This window comes from Colias croceus, chromosome 20 (assembly GCF_905220415.1).
Source record: "Colias croceus chromosome 20, ilColCroc2.1".
In the NCBI taxonomy this organism is placed as follows: domain Eukaryota; kingdom Metazoa; phylum Arthropoda; class Insecta; order Lepidoptera; family Pieridae; genus Colias; species Colias croceus.
Genome location: NC_059556.1, coordinates 525,224 through 545,445, shown reverse-complemented (window position 1 = coordinate 545,445; position 20,222 = coordinate 525,224). Strand labels below are relative to the sequence as shown.

Below are 20,222 nucleotides of genomic sequence, written 5' to 3'. Positions count from 1 at the left end.
ATGGTAACAGTAAATGCGATGAAAATGATGACAATAATAATCACAATAAGGGGGACGATGATCATGACAATGATGATGATTATGATAGAAGTGATGTAAATGACAAAGGTAGTATAATTGTATTGATGAAAATGTGTTGGCAAAAGTGATAATGATCATGACAGTGATTCGTATAAATTTAACAATATCACTGAAAATTACCTTCAAGTACAGTTTGAACAGGAAGATATCCAACTCTAGGATGTTTCTTGAAGTATCTAGCAGACTTGAACTTATTGCGCAGAGCTCGGGTAAAGTCACGAACGTCTTCTCCTGATGTGGTCTGGAAAGAGAAACAAATTAATTTAACAGGCTAAGCTTTAAAGCTTGTGTTAACACAGATCTCGTAGATATTGCGTTAAGAGAAGCAGAAATGAATGAACGAAAGACACTATAATATGGTTCTATTTGTTCATTTCATAAGTAATTTGCAGCTGATGTGAGCGCATTTTTTTTGGAAAACAGCTATAACTAAGAATTAATTGTTAAAAAATCTTTACCGCAGTGCAGTATTCCTGCATGGGATGAGTGAGCTTATGGTTCTTTGCTTTCCTGCCGCTGAAGAAGCACTTCTGGCACATGTCGAAGTTGAAACATTTGAGGCAGCGGTATCTGAAAAAGATTGAGAATGTTATAAAGATGAAAGTTATAAATAAAATAAAATAATAATAAAATTGTTTATTTCTTTTAAACAAGTTTTCATCTCGGGTTGGAGGTAAGTGCCTTCATTTAAGACTTAAGTGATAAATTTCACTTGTGTTAGAAGGCGCTTCTCTTCCATAACAATTACTAGGCATTAACAATTAAAAGAAAGCTTAAAAAATAAGGTAATACATAAAAATAAAAATACTCTAAAAATTGGTAGAATGGATGTGTGTGTGTGTGTGTGAGTGTGTGTGTGAGTGTGTGTGGGTGTATGTGTGTTCGCATGTTATTGTTTGTAAAAAAGAAGAAAGTTGAATTATTGGCGAGCTTGCTTTTAATAGATATACTGTATAATATATTGTATTTATAAAATTTTATAACAAGTAGGAATTTTGTGGTGATATAATTTGCTATCTTTTGTTTTTGTCCGGGTCGGGTGAAAACGGGATAAACAGGTAGGTAATAAACATCATTTTAATACAATTTTCTATTGGTATGGAAGTGTACGCGCTACTAATTCGAACTTATGGAGCTATGGAACAAAATAAAAGGACAGTCTGGTCAGTATTATGTAGTAATGTCAGCCCTTGGTATTTTCTCTATTAGGGAACTCAATGGGGTTAAATATAGCCATGTTAGACTTGACTTGGCTGCCTTCCTTTTCTGTGTTGTTCCTGCAGCAGGTGGAAGCTCACCGGAAGCCCACGATGGGGTACTCCTTGCAGATGTTGCACTTGGCCTGGTGCTTGGCGCTCTCCGCAGCAGCGAGGCGGTGCAGCACGGGGAGCCACACCATGGACTGCGGCTCCTTCTGCAGCCACTGCAGGAAGTGGAACGCTTCTATGTGCTGCACCTGGCCGTCCGCGTCGCGCTCGAGGGTACGCTCCTTCTCTTGTGACTCCTTCTCTTTGTCTTTTTCTTTGTCCACTGGAGAAAAATAAAAAAAAATGTATGAAAAAGAACACACCACAAAAAAAAAACACAAGAACAAAACGAAAAAGTGAAAAAAGGAAACAATCGATCAACTTTTATCGCTGCTCGAAACAGTATCGGAATGGTCGAACAAAGTTATTCTCTAATGAAAAAATTTTAAAGCTTGTGACGACGATGTATCTCCATGACATAGAACCTCTTAATACTCCAACAATTTTTTTTTCCCATGAAGAGAACTCACCAGTCTTCCTATCAAGAGTGCTGCCCTTATTGCCCTCCTTGGCCGCGACGGAGGCTTGCTCGAAGCAGCTCCGCACGGAGGGCTCGATGTTCGACCCTCCGAATGCTGCTACTTCACCTAGTTGTCGTGGTACCTGTAAAGATAGGGTTTAAAATTAATGATAATAATTCTATTCTGAACTGTGAGTCAATTAAATAAGAGGTTTGAATAAAAAAAAAACAAATAGTCGGTGATTCAAACTGAAAAAAGCCAGTTAAATTTTATTCATGAATAATTAATAAAAGAAAACATCTACACGAAACTGGCATGTGCAGAAACTGATCACAAAGATGCATCGATAACATGTATCTTATATGTATAGGCTGAAAATAATTAATAATTTTGACATGTGAAAATAATTACCTGTATACAGTCATGTAACAAGAGTCCCAATTTCCTTTGATCAGCGCGACACGACGGGTCTGCTATTAAACGGAATAAGTACCTGAAATATAAATCGATATAATCAGCAATCAATTAAAAATAAAATGGGCCGAACCTTGGCGAACACCCAAAGTGGCTTCAAGCAAATTAATACAAAGGGATATGATTCAACGTCATTAACTATAACTTTTAACGTTATATTGTCTAAGTAAGTTGCACACAACTATAGCGTAAGTCCATAATTGCTACCATTTGTCAACTTTTTAAGTAGCAGCAAAAGACTCACCTTGTGAAATGCTTTTGTAAAATCCAGATATGTATTTTCGTCTATTTCTTGATCTATCACATTAATACCATTATTTTATAAAATATCAGGCATTTTTTGTTACATAATATTCCTTTTCCAGTTAGTGTAATTCTACTACATCCTACTATAATTTTCAATGTTTCAAAAGCTATTTGCACTGAAATTGTTACTTGTATAGTATGTAGTATGAAACAAAACGTCGACTTCTCTAACCAGTTTGCCCCTACACTCACCGGTACTTCTCCTCCAGATGCCCCTTGGCGAGCAGCACGAGCCCCACCTTGAAGCTCAACACGCGGATCTGCCCCGTGCGCTGGCTGTCGTACACGTTCAGCAGCCAGTTGATGGACAGGTCCAGGCACAGCGGCACGTTCACTAGACTCGGGTTTTCTGCTGCTATCACCTGGATGAACGGAGAAATTGATTAATGTGTCATTTGGAATACTGTAATTATAACCTGATAGGTGATTCTTAAAAAAAAATGTGTAAATTTTTGTTTCTTTTTAGTGTTTGTTGCCTAAGGAATTATATTTGTACACGAATAACAACCTATGTTGTAATTAGGTGGAAAGTTTGTTTTTTTATTAAAATTGAGTAATAGAACTATTAATTGACAGCGATATTTTGGAACTTCCGGAATATAAAAAAAAAAAAACTCTGTACAAATATCATGAGAAACATTCCAATATTTATTTTACATTTAAAGAATGAATATCCATAGGTTTTCGTAGGCTACGAGCAAAAAAAAATCTCACGTCTTAATCCACAGACTATACCAAAACCCAATTAATAACATACCTCATACAAAGAAGTGAGCACAGTGATCATATCGGGTATGTCGATGAGGCGGTCATTCTGCGCGCGCAGACCGTGCGAGTCGAACGCTTCTAACGCTGCGGGTAGTTGGAGCATGTGCACTAGGGAAATTTTTAAAAATAATTAAATTTTTTGATCATTTAAGGCAACATAAAATATTAAAAAGGTGTTGCCAGAGTAAAGCATGGATTTTATAAAAATAACTGCGTTAAAAACAACCGACTTCAAAAACGGAAAAGTAAGAAATAAAAAAGATTTGATATTATTAATTACTACATATTATTTTTATGTGCTATTTACTAAAAAGGTTTGATGTCGGTGCATGGGCTTAATACTAAGTGCTTAGTGTTTGGCACCGACTTCAAACCTATTTAATAAATAGCACATAAAAATAATATGTAGTAATTAATAATATCAAATCTTTTTTATTTCTTACTTTTCCGTTTTTGAAGTCGGTTGTTTTTAACGCAGTTATTTTTATTTAATACTTTTTAGTGTATTTTTCAACACGAATCAAACGAGCCCAAACTCGATAAAGTTGAGTCAATATATTACTGAGTTCCTATGGCCACCTTCCGATTCCATCATCAGATCAGCTCCATATCATGATAATGTTTCATCGCTATCCAATTTACATTCGTATACAAAATTTCAGCTCAATCGGTTACCGGGAAGTGAATCAAAGTTACTTGCTACATTGAAATTAAGTCATCGAGTACAGACAAAAATGCTCATAAAATAAAAACTACTAGGCTTAGCCGAATAAAATTTTTATGGGACCAATTCGACACCATCCCGCATCGAACAAAAAAAGAATCACGTAAATCGGTTCAGAAACCTCGGAGTAATCGGTGTACATACATAAAAAAAAAAAAAAAAAAATATATACCGGCCGAATTGATAACCTCCTCCTTTTTTTTGAAGTCGGTTAAAAATTAAATTGATCGCTGTTTTTTTATTATTTAAAATTTGCAAATTCTTCTTCCATCGTCTGCTTTGAATGCTATGACACCAAAAATACTATAATTAATTATTTTTTTTTAAATCTATTTCAATTAATTGAAAATTTGGCTTTGAAAAGTAAGTCAAATGTAATTTCTAGAATGTCTATTTTCAGAATCTAATTTCTAATCAAGAGAGATCATGGCAGGGGCATGAGAAGAAAATGAAAAAGAAAAATCATTAAATATTTTCACTTATACACTTATATACACAATACTTACTGCACAAAGCTTTCTGCACAGTTCTTAATTTGAGTGCTGTCCTGTACGCCGAGAATCGAACCTCGTTCAAATCGGCGAGTGAATTCATTAGTTCTATCATTTTGGGATGATCCCAATGAGTCGTTTCTAGTTCATGGCTGTGGAAACACACAAACATAAAAGTTAGTCATTAATACAAGTAGCACGCCTGTATTGTCATTGTAGCCTAATTTAATTGTAGTGGAAATAAAACAGGCTGATGTACTAACAACGGTAATAATTGTAATAATGATGATGAAGAAAATAGAGTTAATGAGGCAAATAAAGGTATTCATAACGATTATGACAAAGATGAAGTTAGTAATGATGCTGATGATAACAAATTAAATAATGATGATCATAACAAAAACTCGAATGAACATGTTATTTTTTATGACTAGGATGCTGTTAATAGTGATTATAATAAACAGGTAATGTTTCTACTTCAAATTACGATTATACGATTTCTTTCAAATATAAAGATGATACTGCTATTAAATACGATAGGAATGTAACAATAGTGATGGTAGACACAATAATCGTCACAATATTACACGTAAAGAACTTTCACAAGTTAATGTTATTAATGACTTCAATAAACAATCTTCACTAGAACATTTTGAAAAAAAACTCACTTAATATAATAAGGTACGTTCGCCGGGGTGACCGCTCGCTCCCAGGGCGGGCGCACCGAGCCGGCGAGGAAGCCCTGCGCCGCGCCCGCGCCCCCGTCCCGGGCGACGCCGGCCAACTGCCGCGCGCGCTCCTCGCCCCCGGAGGTTAGCGCTGATATCCTGGAAAAGGTAAAATAGTATGGTTGAAGAAGTGTCATTAGCTGAGGAAATACCTTTTCTGAAATTCAGGAGGAGGTTAGAATGATAATTTGGAAAAGTAAAAGACGTCTTTGTTAGTGAATTAAATTTTTTCAATTCGATTCACGTTAATGTTTTGACAAGAAAATGTTGTAGGTAGCCTAGCTTTATGAAAGACTCTTGAATCTTGATTAATATCCACACATCCGGAAATTCAAAGTAACTTATCACATATATTTTTTTATGAACAAATATTAATTATGAATAAAGATTAGCATCAATTAGATATGTATTTTTATAAAATTTACTGTCAAAAACTGACACCAATAAAGTATTCCAACAAACCTCGTATTCAAATCATCCAATCTGCCCACAAGATGTTCAGGCAATTGAACGTTATCCCTGGCCAACGCCTGCGCCTGCGCCCTCAGCTCGTCCACCTGTCTCCTCAGCGGCGGGATCTGCGCCCTGGCCCGCGACACGGCGTCTAGCTGCGCCCTCGCATCCCGCGCGTCGCCCGGCGCCCTCCATGTCGCCCTAGCTGCTTCGGCCGCTTGCACGCGGGACGCAAGCTCATCGAGCGATGTTGTGAATTGACGAACGCGCTGCAAACGAAAAGTATTAATTGATTTAATGCTGGTTTAGAAAGGTAAAAAATAAATTAAATACATGTACAATTTGAAATTGGAAGAAAGCCTTTTTAAATCTAATCTCAAGATTTTAGACGTTAGGTAATAATAAAACATACCAACAATTTCACACGAGAGAAAACCTAATTAAAAGATAATATAATTACTAATAGCTATTAAGTATAAATTAGTGTAGGACCTTTATTAAAATAATGTGTTAGATATCGACATTTTCCGACGACATTTATTGTGATTAATGGAGTCATTAAAAGATATAAAAATAAATAATCAGGGTTGGATTTTTTTGTATGAATTGCGCCTGTATAATCGTATCGTTTATATCCCGAAGTTGCCTGGAAGAGATCTTTATTAGCCAACGTAGAACCTAGGTATAATTATTTATAGACTTCGGTACATTTATTTATTAATAGAATGGTTAAAGTCATTATAACCTTGTGTGTCAAGCCTTGGGTGACATCTTAAGTTTCCTAGGTCGTCTGGATATAACTTGCACGACCAGTACTTTCAGGTTCACAGAGGATATTTAATACGTATATGTATTACTGTATGTAAGTTTGAAAATTAATATTTATAAGGAAGATTGGAATGAATACCTACACTCTCACAGCTATATTAAAAGTATAAATATGTACATACAAGTATTTTAAAAATTACCTTTACATCATAATAAGTACAAAAGGAAAAGGTCTCATACAAAACGCTATAAAATAACCCTGAAAATGAACAAAAATCGTTTCAAAATAATTTTCTAAACGACTACAATATTTCGTAAATAACGTGAATTAGCAATAACCAAACGTATTTTGTATCGGAACGTGACTTTTATTAAAATCCTAACGCCGTTCAGAGAATTATTTCACAATTCGTATCACGCGCCCATTAAAGCGTCAATCGACACAGTATGTCATGCTTATGTTAGCATGCTTGGTATTCAAGCAGCATGCGCATGCCTGCCGCATGGGCGCCACACGCGGGATGGACCCTATTTATGCTGGGGACAGTTATGTCATATTAGGAAGACAGATTAGATAGGTATTTCAATTTAACAAAAATATTTTAAACTGCGTAATTTTTTTTATGATTTCTGTCTGATTACCTTCAATATCTAATACTTGATACTAAGTGTTTCTACGTCTATTACTATGAAGTAAAAAATAATGATAAATAATAAATTACTTATTCATTATTGTAATAGTCATCGCAATAAAGACTTATCGACGACTAGCGGCAGCTATTAAGTATTTACACAGTTCCTAAAACACATTACAAGAAGTTTATTCTAAAGTTTATTACGTAGCAAATTAAAGAACAGTACCTACAATAACAGTTCTGGAAACTCAAAGTAAACCCTAGCAAATACAAACTTTCACTGTCTGATTAAATGCCAACAACATCTGTGAAAGTAAAGCCTTGAGTTTATATATTAACATTACCTGCCTAGAGAAAAACCTTGTCTTGTTGAATAGACATAAAATAGTATAGAAAAGGACCGCTCGTGTACTATAGAATGGATCTTTTATTATTATGCATACTATATTATTTTAAAAATCTCAAGTTTGTATGAGATCATTGTTTAAATCATTTAAAACCGATATAGTGACAACCCTATCGTTCGTCCCTAACTCCTAAGCATAATAAAATAATATTGCTATAAACCTCGAACATTGACAAGGATATAGAGCATTTACAACAACTCTATCTACCAATTAACTAATTATTTCATAAGTCATGACAAATAGGACATTATAGGACATTATTACACAAATCGACCTAGTCCCACAGTAAGCTCAATTAAGGCTTGTGTTGTGGGTACTAGGCGACGATAAATATAATATTTAATAAATACATATATAGATAATAACACCCAGACCCAAGAACAAATAATTGAGTTCATCACACAAATATTTGCCCTGACCGGGGATCGAACCCGGGACCGTCGGCTCAGTAGGCAGTTACTTTACCACTGCACCAACCGCGTCGTCAACTGAGAATGAATTAATTTCAAATGAGAATGAAATCACAAAGCCACTATAACATATATGGTGACAGCCCTACAGCCAGGGCTAGGAACTTGGAAATGATCCACGACTCCGATACCCAGACCACACGGTACCAGTCACGATGTGAGACCATACCCTTTCATTGTTGAAAAGGTCTTTACAATAACAAGTGTATTAAAACGAATGAAATAGACTGCATAATGCATACTTCAAAACCAGACATTGTTTTTTTCTCATTGTTAAATTTATAATGCTTTTATTGAGAGCATTTGGCAGGAGAATGCATGAATATACAATAATTATACTGTCCTAAAAAGTGAAAAAATAAATAAAAATGTATGAAATTCTGCCTAATTTTTCAAAGGGGATAACCATTCAGCAACCACTGCGAAATTTAATACCTAATAAATAAGTACGATTTAAGTATTATTAAGGAACCTATACATAACAAGCAGTCTATAATAATAACATTCTTAATTATAACTATGCTTAGCTTATTTAATAAATTGTTTATAGTTAATACTATTAAAACTTATGTATCATAAGCTCTGAGTTAACGTTAATTTGTAAAATCATCTATTGTACGATTTCCAAGTAGAAACCCTCCATAGTTTTCAATTCGATTGAAGTATCCTCTTAGACAATCCTCTGATCTTTTATTCCAATAATAAAGGATCAAACAGTTTTATATTAATAAACCAGGTCTTAGCGTGACCTTTTCTGGACGAATTATCAATTTAATAATGTCGCATCAAATACATTTTCCTTATAAGCGTTAATTGAGCTTTTGAAACTTGATTAGAAATTTTATTCTATACTAGCCGCGCCGCGCGATTTCACCCGCGTGGCACCCCTCCTGTTGGTCTTAGCGTGATGATATATAGCCTATAGCCTTCCTCGATAAATGGGCTATCTAACACCGAAATAATTTTTTAAATCAGACCAGTAGTTCCTGAGATTAGCGCGTTCAAACAAACAAACTCTTCAGCTTTATAATATAAGTATAGAAGTACCTATAGATTATAGTATATAGTAATATAATATAATATATTTAAATTTGAACCCGTGGTATTTGATCCTCAATGTTTTATTATATGAATACGTCCTTTTCATAAATTCGAATTTGAATCTATGATTGTCTTTTAGTTCAGTACTACTTACCTAGTTAAATTATTTATTATCTAATATACGTTATTAATTTATTCTTTGACGTCTTAAAATTGATCATAACATTAGACCTATATAGGTATCTAAAACTATCCAGCACAAAACAAAATAAAATATAGCGATCGTAAAAATAATTTTCCGCATCGCATAATAAGGATTATCAGCGCTTGTCTATTTTGGGGCAAAGATATTTTGTCCCTCTTCTGGGACGTATGATATTACATTACGGCCCATTTTATCTTCATATTACTTTTAACCCACGGCTTTTTTTTATATATTGTTCGATATATCGGGGGCTAGGCTAACATAGATTAAATGCTAATCAAAATGTACTGTGATTCTATCTTATGTAGAACTAGCTTTCCTCCCGCGGCTTTGTCCGCTTTGTCTAAAATCTAATAAATCATATACTAAAAACCTTCCTAGAGAATCAATGTATTGAAAAAAACGCATCGAAGTCCGTTGCGTAGTTTTAAAGATTTAAACATACGTAAAAATATGTATTAACGTTTCAAAAGTGCTTCTCGAAGAAGTCTAATTGAATAAATAAATGTTTGAGTTTGAGTTTGAGTAGGAATATAGGGACAGAAAAAGCGACTTTGTTTTATACTATGTACTATGTAGTGATGGTATGCTACTTCTATATTGTTGTTATATACTAATTGCGCATCAATAGTTGATAAATTTCAGACAATAACGTAAGTATATGTAAAAAATATTCATGTAGTAACATCTTACTAATTAGAACAATAGATAAAGCACTAACACCAATAATACTTGTAACACTAATGAAATATTTGTAAGAATACACGGGATCTATGATAAAACAACGATTTGTCTGATCGTTTGTTTGTGACGGTTAATCTCCGGAACGACTAGACATGCCCTAATGAAGCGTGATACACCTTATTTGGGTTAAAATAAGCCACTGGTCGTTAAACTCAGTTCTTTTGAGTCTTTTTATCATTTAACAGGTAAAGGCTTACAAAATAATTGAAACTGCATTCTCCGCGGTTTATTTATAAATTTAATAATATAAATTCATAACAACTTGCCGGCTTCGGGCTTTGATTTCGAAATTAATCAGTGCGTGATTAAACAGTTTTATAGGTTATATTGCATAATTTGGAATAACATAGGTATTCAGGGTTGCTACATATATTTTTCACGACAGGAAGTTGTTAATAATATTATGTTTCCAATTATTTACGTATTTGCATTGAAGAAATCTCTCAGAGCGATTAAGGCACCCTGTGCAATAATAATTATTGTTTTATTATTTATTTATAAATTAACATCAATACCTAGTAGATATTCTTCTCGCCAATCTGTTTGTAAGTTTGCTTATCAAATATAGCGTCCATAGTATAAGCTATACCTGTAACCTGGCTTATTACTTGATAGCTTAGAATTTTTTATCTGTATATTTTGTTGTTTATATAATAAATCTCGTGCTTCCTGGATTATATGTAATATACCTAAGGGAACAATTTTAATTTAAATCTGCCGAAACAGAATTTTAGTTCAGTGAGAACGGATTGAAAATTAATCTATGAGATCATTCAAAATAGAGCTATCTATGTAAAAAATTTCACCTCGATTTAACAAGCCGTTCTTTCCTGAACGAGTAATAGACAGATCCATCTACTTACACATATTCCATGTTTATAAACTCGATAACAGCATTTTTCTCGAAATTTTCTACATCAATAATTTTTAATTATGTTACGGAACCCACAACCATTTAATTATTATTCACCATTCTCTTTTATATAATATTATTATAATAATTTATAATGATATTGCTGAAGCACGTGTCGATAGCAGAATTACTGTAACATTGAGTCATCTAGATTGTAGACACGACCAAACTAAATCAATTGTGTATTTTAGTATTTAATCGTTTCTATTTCTGGAAACAATGGTATAGTATTTAAACATAAAATCTAATAAATTAAAATGATGGAGCCTTATTTATCCGTATTTATTATGAGTCTTTTTATTCCATCATACGTTATAATCAATGTAAAACAATAATAATAATATTTATGGTCAATTTTCGGTCAATCGTTAAATATTACTTTACGCAAAAAGCGTTTTCAGGGATCGTGGTATCAATCGTGGATCAATGTGGTAACGCTTCATGAATTGATATAATAAATATGAAAATTATGAAATTGTTACTTATTTCTCTTTATGAAATAATATTTCTACGACTTGTAGTAAAAACGGCATAAATGCTATAATAATTATATTTTTTTTATTTAATTCAGACTAATGCTCTATGGGTGTTCGTTTACGTTTGATATTTTTGTATGATTTCATGTCTAGTTCGCTTTATTAAAAAATGAAATAAGAATCGAACTTAGAAATACGATGTTCCAAGTTGGGAAATACATTGTATTGATAAGCCTCCATCCAATGACCTCCACTCACAAGAAAATCCATTAGAAGATTTTTCACTTGAACTTCGCCATAGAAATCTAATTAAAACAAGGCTATAATTTACGTATCAATCGTGAGTCACGGGGTCACTGCCCTGTTAAGGTGTACACACACGATCGACGGGTGTGAAGCGCCCTAATTTAACGGTTATGTTATGTGTGATTGCTACACAATATTATTGCTTATGTGATGTTTATTTACGATGTACATTATTGACTTGCTGTTATGTGTTGGACGATTGATATCGTACGTATACAGATACGTATAATTATTTATTAATTAAGGACAGCCTTAATGTGTATCGATAATAATTAATTAATCGAATTAGGTATATGTTAGTTTCTAAAGCCTAAATATTATGAGTTTCAGTTATGTACATATTAGTAAAGATATTATTATAAGTTTTAGAAAGTTTGTTCCAGCTGATCTCCGAAACGGACAGAAATATTTTAAAATTGCGATTGCAAGCAGGAAAGCATACGAACATAACTTAATTTATTTTATATGTAGTGATAATCGAACTTAATACTTCTGCCTATTTGATTACAACCATGAATTAATATTGTGCAAAATTTTAAATCACATGAAAACTCAAAACATTTTCTTTTCTCAAGTCGCAATATAATCGAAACCTAGGATGATCAAGATGTCCAAAAATAAATGAATATGCCAATACATGTCACATGTGTTGAGTTCCAATATCGATATATCAAAGGCAAGACTACAAAGCTATCGGGACTGATAAGATATCAACTAATTAGAGATCAACCACTGTTATATTAAATGCTTATATTATGTGTGTTTGTATGTTTGATTTAAATATTTTTAAGACATAATTATAAATAGGTATTATACCTACTATATTAATACTTACTTCTATAGTACTTTATCTTTACTACAGAATAATAACCAGTAGTCTTTACTTGCAAATAAATCTAATGCGAAGTAAAATGAAATATGTTGCTTGTTTACTATATTATGTACCTATCATTAAACCATATCTTTGTAGTGATTTATATTACCTTTATTATAAACTAGCTTCCGCCCGCGACTCCGTCCGCGCGGAAAAATTAAGAAAGATTACGATTTTTTTTTTCTACGTATTTTCCGGGATAAAAAGCATCCTATTTTATGCCCAGGATAATAAGGTATAATTATACCAAGTTTCATCGAAATCGAACCGTTAGTGTTCACGTGATGCCTGAACATACAGACAGACAGACAGACAGACAGACAGACAGACAGACAGACAGACAGACAGACAAAAAATTTTTTAATCACATATTTGGGCTTGGTATCGATCCAGTAACACCCCCTGCTATTTATTTTTTCAATATTTTCAATGTACAGAATTGACCCTTCTACAGATTTATTATATGTATAGACTATAATCAAGTTTTCGTTCTTCAATTAAATATTTTAAATTATCTCTTCTATGGGTCAATAACTATGATGAAACCGGTTTGCGAATTTATTTGGCACGCCAAGCTTTGATGAATTATAAATTGAGAAGAGTCGTTAGATTGCGGTATGTTAGGATATAATAACAATGTGAAGATACTATACAAATTAAAAATAATAGTTAAAAAAAAACTAAAAAACACGCTTTTTATAGAAAACCGAACTAAAAAATAGAAAATAAATTTAAATGAATTTAAATTAAGAAAATAGCTTAATGATCTAAGGAAAATAGTGTTAAAAATTTCAATTAATATAAATTAATAATAGTGTGAGTAAAAAAAAGTATTTTATTTAAAAAAAAGCGTGGGGTGAAAATGTTGGTAGAAAAATGGAATAATTTTATCAAATTAGTGTATTGTCATCGGTCCTCAATAAATCTACAAAGTTTAAACGAAATCTGGCCGTTTAAAGTGGGTCAAAATCGCGCCCAAAGAAGTCGGTTACAAACAAACATACAAACATACAGGTGAAGCTAATAAAAAGCGTGTAAAAAAGTATTTATGCGCCCCATCTCTTTATTGTTTTGCACCTATTTTTTTAATATTATGATTTTTACACCAACCATAACCAAATTAAAAATATAATATACGGTCGAATTGAGAACCTCCTCCTTTTTTGAAGTCGGTTAAAAACATCCGATACGCACAAAGTCACGGGCAGCTACTCACACGGATTATCAGTTATTTACCCTTGGCATTAAAAACAAACATAAAAACAGAAGAACTGCTATAATTCTGAAGGCGAGTCAACATCTCCATATACGCTGTGTATCTAGAAGGCGATAACGAGTAAATAGTAATCATCCATTTGTACTTATAAACTATCTTGTACTACGATATACGTAATGGTTTAAGACCGTTTTATGAAGGTATGGATGGATTCGAACGGAAAGAATATTAAATACTAGTTCGTGTTCCCCGCGGTTTCACCCGCATTGCTCCGCTCCTGTTCGTCTTAGCGTGATGATATAATTAGGGCATGCAGAACCGAGTCCGGTTCCAAGTTTCTGAAACCCGGTTCCAAATCGAGCTCAGAACCGGGTAGAACCGGGTTACCCGGTTCTTTTATAATGCCTCGGAAAAAATACGAAATTAAACAAAAGTCACTGTAAAAGTACCTGATGGGCCTTTTATTTTACGCGGCTTGTGTCTTATTTTATTATTTTAACAAAGAAACAAAATTTCATGACTTCTCTTTATTTATCAGTCTTATAAAAGTACCTTGTTATCATAATATGTACGTGGGCCACACTGAAAGTTTTGCGTAACTAATAAACAAAACAATTTATTTGTCCAATATTATATTTACTACTTTTTAAAGTATTCTCCGTTACATTTAAAACACTTTTTCATCCGTTCAAAACATTTCTGGAAACATGAGGACCATTGGTCTGAGGGTATGTTTTCTGCGTGCTGTTTGAAAGCAACCACGGCCTCTTCTGGCCTCGTAAATGTCGAACCACTCATTGAATCATAGATTTTTGGGAAAAGGAAGAAATCGCAAGGTTCTAGGTTAGGACTGCGTGCGGCATGAGTCACGTGCTCTATGTTTTCAGTAGCCAAAAATGACTTTGTTTTGTTCGCGGTGTGCGCCGAAGCACTGTCATGGTGCAACAAGATGCGACTTCTAGGTCGCTTTTCTCTTATTTTTTCTAAGACATTGGGCAAAAAATAGTGGTGTACCACTCGGCATTAACAGTCTTTTGTTACTCAAGTGGGATAGTGCAGACAGGATTCGTCTAAGAGAAAAATAATGCAATCATATGTTTGCCAACCCTTCTCGCCTGCCTCAATTTGGTTGGTTTGCTGTCACTTTCAAACACCCACAAAGAATATTGGTGTTTTCTTTCTGGAATATAACCATATATACATATTTCATGTCCTGTCACGATATTATACATGGCATTAGAATGTCCGTAATTGTACTTTAATTGCATTTCTTATCACCAATCTACTCGATGTCGTTTTTGTTCTGGAGTGAGTTTGGGAGCAATTCACCGGCAACCAAGCTTCCTAACTTTGAAGTGTTCATGTAAAATTTTCTGAATTTGTCTCATACCAATCCCCAGATGTCCTCGAATCTCCTAATAAGTGATATGGCAATTTTCTTAAATTAGTCGTCTGATGGTAGCCATATTTTCCTCCGTGATCGCAGTTGAGGGTCGACCTTCACGACTTTCATCATGAAGAGAAACACGGCCGCGATGAAATTCAGCATATCAATGCCTTACAGTGCTCAAATAAGGTGCTTCCCTCCCAAAAGTATTTTGAAGGCGTGCAGTGCAAGCTTTCGGAGAAAACGAACTTTTAAAATCATCAAAAATCATCGCCCTAAAATTGTTTCGTGTTAGTTCCGTTTTTGCTACGGACAACGGACTTCAACTTGAGATAAAAAAAAATTGACACGAGCTTCCAGCCAAATTTTTTTTTCCTCAACTTATGAGACTTCATAGGTTAAAAAAATATAACATTCAAAATTCAAACATTTATGAGTGGCTAGAAACGCAAAACTTTTAGTGTGCACTAGGTATCACATATAAACTTAAACCTTATTCATTAACTGCAAACTGTAAAGCAAAAAACCGGCCAAGTGCGAGTCGGACTCGCGCTCCGAGGGCTCCGAACAAACCTATTTTTTATAATGTTGTAAATGTTTCTAGCAATTTTTCCCTTATCTGTGTTATAAGACGTTACTTTTACCAAATTTAAAGGCTCTGTGTTCATGAGAAGTACCCTGTAGGTTTTGAGTCCCATGCGAATGTCGAAATTTGCGAAAATTTTCAGCATTTATGGCTGTATCTTTTGATGCGTTGGCTTGTGAGTTTGACTTTTTCACAGCATCAAGGGACCGAAGACTTGAGTATTCGATATAAATTTCAGCTCGATACCAAAAACAAAAACATGACTGGATCATTATATGAAACAGTAAAATCAACAGCTTTTCAAATTCACGACAAATCTAATAAAAATATTTCAGTAGCCTAATTTTTGGCATTTTCGAAGCCAAAAAATTTTTTTTTAGTAATACACGCGTAGGAAACTTATAGCATCTAAGGTTAGACAACCAATCAGAGCCACGCTTGAAGCGTGGCACGAAAATTCGCAATGCACGTGAGTCTGACGTTGCCAGATAGAATAAATTTGTTAAAATAATGCAGCAAAATATAAATAATACTTTATATTTTAATATTTTGGTCGGAACCGGGAGAACCGGGTTTCATACTATTCAGACCCGGTTCTCAAGACCATCAAAAAACCCGGGTTTACCCGGGTTTTTCGGAACCGGGTAAACCCGGGTGCATGCCCTAGATATAATATAGCCTATGCCTTCCTCGATAAATGGGTTATTTAATAACGAAAAAATTTTTCAAATCGGACCAGTTGTTCCTGAGATTAATTAGTGCGTTCAAACAAACAAACTCTTCAGCTTTATAATATTTATATAGATAAAATATTTTCGACGATTAAAAAATGAACTTATGTTAAACAGATTGTAAAAAAACTTGATACTTTTACAAATGGCACACCAATTATCACCTTCAGTGCTAGAAATGATATAATATTATGTATATCAATTGGTAAATTACTAGTAAAAATTGATCAAAGATGTTTCAAAATTCCATAGGTAGCGCTTTTCATAAATGTTGTCACTATGATACAAATGAAGAAATAGCTGTACAGTTTTTCTAGCAAAAACAAAAAAGATGAAAGAGTCTAAATTCAGCAACGTAAAACAAGAAAACAAACAGATAATTCGTATTCAAAAACCGGGAATCGAACCCTGATTCACCATTGGAATGCGAGTGGGCGGTACAGATGACTAGAGTAGTTCAATGTAACCTAACTGCAGAATACTTAGGGATTCATCTGAGCCTAGTGAATGTACGCCACTTTGTCCGGCGTTAATATTTTTGGCAGGACTAATTATTTTTCATAATGCAAGTAGCTTTAGGATTTACCCTTATAAGTGTATTCTCATGTGCCAGTTAGTTATCATAAAAAATGCCTATTCATTTTTGGAAATCCCGAATAAATACGACACGGAAAAACATTGATTTAACTTCAGAAAATGTGTAGCACTGATTGAATTTCATTTATTACTTAAATAATAATAGACCATACAACAAAGTTGGCTTATTTGTGTAGAAAACATAATAGGCTTTTAATGAATAAAGATAAAAGATTGATGGAAGCTTAGAAAAGAACGCTATTTTTGTTCCGAAAGCAATCCCAGAGGGAATATTAGAGATGATATTATTATTATTACTATAATATAATAGATATTATAAATTTGAAGAGTTTGTTTGTTTGTTTGAACGCGCTAATCTCAGGAACTACTGGTCCGATTTGAAAAATTCTTTTGGTGTTAAATAGCCTATTTATCGAGGAAGGCTTATAGGCTATACAATATATCATCACGCTAAGACCAACAGCAGCGGAGCAATGCGGGTGAAACCGCGCGGCACAGCTAGTTTACTATATTCACAAGAGTAAAGTCGTAGGCGAAAGTCTAGTTAGCTTATAAATTGTATTAAAACAATAAGACAATTTTTATCCCGTTTTAACAGGAATAAAATATTAATATATTCTTTCATTATTCCGTTCTGAAATATAAAATTCTAGAAATAACAAGAACAATCTATGAAATATTTCCAGACATTTCCCGTTAAGTGGCGTTAAATGAAAATAAATAAAAATTGCTTCCTCCGACAACACAAACAGTGAATTAATTAAGTGCTGTTTCTTTTATTGTTTGTTTCGAGCTCGCCATTACAGCTTGATTGCAAGCAAGCTGCAAGGAATCTCTTTGAACAAGAGTCACGGTCGAGAATTCTTTGAAAGAATGAGAAAAAAAAATACATAAAATATTAAAACTAAATTACATTATGATTGATATGACATCTAATATAATGTATATTGTGGTAAGTGTTTTTTTCTGTACGGGTTAAAAAAGTACTGTAAGTATGGGCAGAAAATATTTTAATACTTTTATAGTTTACACAAATTAGTGAATTTGAGTGAAACTAAAAGTAATATTAAAAAACTTTTAATTATTTGAGTTTCTTTAACTAACACTTTTTATTAAATGCCCTGTTGACTGTGTCTATCTATACTTACCCTCAACAAATATTTTGTGTTATTAACCCAGTTATAACTTATTATCTATGCCATAATAATTGATAACTAAATAAACTTTCTAATCCATGTATTTATTATTTTGAATTCTTCCTCGATAGATAATAATATAAGTACTATTCCAGACTAAAATTGAATTTTCCTACTTTGAGATGGTCTCTCCAAACTTTCTAACTATTCTAACAAGAAAAACGGATAGCGGTATGTTCGGAAGAATAAACTTTTTAACCTTATTCTTGTTAGTAAATCTGTGTAGGTACATAATTTGAAAAACTAACGTGACATTTTAATATCTGTTTTTTCTCGTTTGTAATTAAAGTCTCAATTTAATTAATTATAATTATCAGTAATTTGCAGTCTGACATGCATGCATGTTTGTTTCTTATAACATACGTATAAGATAAGTTAATGAATTACACCGTAAGCTCTCGGCCTACATCACTATAGGGGTATAATAATTACTCAATTGCTTTCGTTAAACAATTGTTCAAGACCAACATTCTGTATTGCAGACCGTTTAGTTTTCTAACAGCATAAAGTTTTAATAAAAAATATCCCGTTCATTATTGGAAAACGGATGCGGATGAATTTTTATAATTTCGCAAATGAATTTTCTATTTCTAATCTAACAAGACTTATTTAGAAGCGCTTTTGAATCGTCAAATTATTTACGTACATATACTTATATGAATATAATAAATCGACATCCAGAAGATTTCATCAAGAGAAATAACAATATTATTATTATTTATCTCTATTAGATTTTCGCATACCGCGTCAAAAGAATCTTCAAAAGTAACCATGTAGGTATTCCGCCATAATTTTATATCGTAAAGTAAATATAATTTCAACTTTACATCCTTGTGATTAAGCATGTTATTGTTGGTTACATCTCTACCATTTTTAGCAGATGACTCAATCCCTTTGTGCCTTTTATCGGGCGCTGCGGGATTTTTTTTCGCAAATATTTATATCTGGTGACTAAGGTGTGAAATACGAATGTCACACACGTGATGTAATTTGAATATTCTATATAAGGCATTTAAGCATTTTTAAATGAACTATCTAAGACAAAATATTTTTTCAATAAGGCCTTAAGTTTAGCAGTTGGCTCATCAAACTATTCAATCAAAAATTTCATTTAATCAATACTATTACAAGATTACAATAACTACTTATATTCGTTATTGAAAAGAAAACCGGAAACCCTCCGTGCTCAGAAATATGTATTCCGATACACCATCTCATATCTCAGGCTCTTGCGCAATGCATGTACGTTGTACATCTAATTTGACATTTTTGTAATGTCAAACATAAAGGTTAGCTGGCTGGATCCACATTGTTTAGCGATCATAGGTTATAGAAGCTTTAAGAAGCTTTAGGAAAATAATACTTTAGACTTTTTCTTACTTTCTTTAGCTAATACTTGCAATATGTATGGATTGAATACTTCACATTTTTGTTAATAATAATTTTTGAGCTTTTTAACTATAATAAAATATGTATTATCTACTAGCATTTACATTTCAAAAGAATTTCCAGTCTATGTCTTAACTTCTTTCTGTTTAAATATTTGTTCTCGCGACTTAAAGGAAATTTTAATTTTTACCCTTCTCCATCATTCTACGTATTTTAAAATATTTTTTTTTAATTCCGTGTTTAAGACTAATCTTGAGTCGTTTAGTCTTAAACACGGATAATGCAAACTGTTTGGAAATAGAATAATAATATCATGAAAGCTTATGGTCACCGCTTATCAGGTGACGCACAGTCGATTGCCTGCTTATACTAACTTCAGCAAAACCTAGATAGACTTATTTAGCCCGCTAAATAATCTAACAGTACAGCCCCTTATCACCATAACACGACAGCTTAGCGATTGGCGTATAGCCCTTGTGATACGCTGA

General features: G+C 33.3%; 1 protein-coding gene across 1 annotated transcript in view; it reads right to left on the bottom strand.

The window, feature by feature from the left end:
• The window catches only part of LOC123701008 (dystrophin-like), a 335,833-nt gene that overhangs the window by 7,379 nt on the left and 308,232 nt on the right, over window positions 1–20,222 (bottom strand). The window contains exons 13-22 of the mRNA XM_045648414.1: window positions 5,803–6,062; window positions 5,281–5,439; window positions 4,628–4,764; window positions 3,387–3,505; window positions 2,822–2,991; window positions 2,261–2,342; window positions 1,859–1,991; window positions 1,380–1,611; window positions 540–651; window positions 202–322 (exon numbers count right to left, since the gene is read on the bottom strand). Of these exons, the coding sequence (XP_045504370.1) occupies window positions 202–322; window positions 540–651; window positions 1,380–1,611; window positions 1,859–1,991; window positions 2,261–2,342; window positions 2,822–2,991; window positions 3,387–3,505; window positions 4,628–4,764; window positions 5,281–5,439; window positions 5,803–6,062 (1,525 nt within the window). The remainder of the gene's footprint in view (window positions 1–201; window positions 323–539; window positions 652–1,379; window positions 1,612–1,858; window positions 1,992–2,260; window positions 2,343–2,821; window positions 2,992–3,386; window positions 3,506–4,627; window positions 4,765–5,280; window positions 5,440–5,802; window positions 6,063–20,222) is intronic.